This window comes from Engraulis encrasicolus, unplaced genomic scaffold, assembly GCF_034702125.1.
Source record: "Engraulis encrasicolus isolate BLACKSEA-1 unplaced genomic scaffold, IST_EnEncr_1.0 scaffold_27_np1212, whole genome shotgun sequence".
NCBI classification, from domain to species: Eukaryota; Metazoa; Chordata; class Actinopteri; order Clupeiformes; family Engraulidae; genus Engraulis; species Engraulis encrasicolus.
The window spans coordinates 2,742,717-2,745,216 of record NW_026945566.1 but is presented as its reverse complement, the minus strand read 5'-3'; the positions used below and the strand labels follow the sequence as shown (position 1 = coordinate 2,745,216).

At 44.2% G+C, this 2,500-nt stretch overlaps 1 protein-coding gene across 1 annotated transcript in view; it reads left to right on the top strand.

Moving 5' to 3' along the window:
* The window catches only part of vwa5b2 (von Willebrand factor A domain containing 5B2), a 35,001-nt gene that overhangs the window by 9,978 nt on the left and 22,523 nt on the right, over nucleotides 1-2,500 (top strand). The window contains exons 7-8 of the mRNA XM_063193009.1: nucleotides 717-893; nucleotides 1,672-1,782. Of these exons, the coding sequence (XP_063049079.1) occupies nucleotides 717-893; nucleotides 1,672-1,782 (288 nt within the window). The remainder of the gene's footprint in view (nucleotides 1-716; nucleotides 894-1,671; nucleotides 1,783-2,500) is intronic.

Here is a 2,500-nt window from a genome sequence, read left to right as displayed (position 1 = left end):
ATCACTGATTGATACCTGGGTAACAGTAAATAATGAACCAATTATAAGGAGGTCAAATTTCCAGGACTTCTGAGGTTGTGTTGTGTCTGCTGCATTTGCTTTGTCTAAGGTAGTACTTTTCCTTTGTCATTTGCAAACAATGTGTAAATGTTTTGGTCATTACATCATTATTAGTTAAGTGTTACTAAAGCTTTAACATGCACCATTATTTATAAAGTGTTACCGCTCCATGTGCTCTCGGGGCCCATATACCCTGCATAGGGTGGGCAGTTTCCCGCCCAATGTGGCTATTTATAGAAAAGAATATAGAATATGTAGAATATATAGAATATATACAATATAGAATATAAAGAATATAGGCTATCTTTTTATTTGTCATTGTAACAAGTACAATGAAATTGAGCATTTCTTGTTGAAGCAATAAATAATTAAAATAATAATGATAGCATTAAAAAAAGGTCGTAAAAGTAGGTAAAATAGGTATAAAACTATGCTTTGGTCACATTAAGGACAACTGTTTAAAACGACTGTGTAAAAAAAGGAGGTATTATGCTGTTTTTTCCATACATACCGGTAGGTTCCATAGTAATCAATAGAATTTAGTTCAAATTGTTCAGTATTTAGTGCCTCCAGGTGTGTGGGTTTTGAGAATTTTTTCGAGCTTGAAATAAAAAATCAGTCACATGATCTGATCACAACAACCCTGTCCCCTGCAGCTGGAGTTTGTGCGTAAGCGGTACCATAAGGACATCCTGAGCAGCCCGGTGCTGATGCTGAACTTCTGCCCGGACCTGCTGTCGGAACCGCCGCCGCTGCAGCGCGCCTCACGAGAACTGCTCTTCCTCCTCGACCGCAGCGGCAGCATGAGCGAGCACAACATCGCCAAGATCAAGGCAACCGAAATATAACATAATATTAAATACACATACACATGCAGTACAAAACATCGGCAAGATCAAGGCAACAGAAATATAACATATATTAAATACACATACACATGCAGTACACAACATCGCCAAGATCAAGGCAACAGAAATATAACATATATTAAATACACATACACATGCAGTACACAACATCGCCAAGATCAAGGCAACTGAAATATAACACAGATTACATACACATACAGCACACATACAGTACAAAACATCGCCAAGATCAAGGCAACAGAAATTTAACACAGTGGCCCCATAATGCACGCCGTACCATCTGAGGCATACTGAATAGTCATTGAAAGGTTAATAATAGTACTACTCTACTATGACATAACACAGGGCCTTTAGTAATGCACTACGACTTGGTCATTGCCATTCTGGTAACAACAAATTTATAATACTGTGTTTTAACGGGTTAATACATTATATGAATTTCATCAATACATTACATACACATTCAGTACACAACATGGCTAAGATCAAGGCAAGAGAAATATAACATTTAGATAACATTAGACTACATTACACATAGCTGATGCTTTTATCCAAAGTGACTCCCAGATATTACAGGGTATTGGTTACAGTCCCAGTGTGGGGAGTGAACCCTTTGATCTACAGTTCAACTCCCAACTAGAGTTCTACACCACGGCAACCCCATAACTGGTCACTTGTGCACCGTGTGCACTGGGTTAACTGTGTTCTGCTGTCCTGCTGTGTCTTCCCCTCCGCTCCACAGGGGGCGATGATGGTGGCCATCAAGAGTGTTCCCCCGGGCACCATGCTCAACATCATCGGCTTCGGCTCCACCGTCAAGACCCTCTTCCCCACCAGCAGGCCTTGCTCCGATGTGAGTATTGCAGTAAGGTCAACTGGCTCAGCCCAGGCAGGCACGAACGCACATGCACACGCACATGCACACGCAGGCACACACGCGCGCACACACACACACACACACACACACACACACACACACACACACACACACACACACACACACACACACACACACACACACACACACACACACACACACACACACTCAGTCACACTTTACCCCCCTGTATGACACCCCTGCGCGTGCACACACACACACACACACACACACACAAACACACAGGCCGCCCAGCCCACAGTTAGTTAACTTAGTTCTAAGGTTACTCTCCTGGGTTGCCGTGGTAGCAGAGGGGATCAGGTGTACTGAGGGCTGTGTTCCGAAAGGACAAACACTAGAGGAGTACCACGGGGCCATATGCCACCATCTCCCTCTCCGCATGAATTTACAACAGCCAGCTCTCATGTAACCACACACATTACACACCAGCATTAGCTCAGCACGAACACTTTTCTGAACTCCCCTCCCCCCAACACACACACCCACGCACGCACGCAGGCGTGCAAACACGCGCACACACACACACACACACACACACACACACACACACACACACACACACACACACACACACACACACACACAGGCGTGCAAACATGCACACGCACACACACACACACACACACACACACACACACACACACACACACACACACACACACACACACACGCA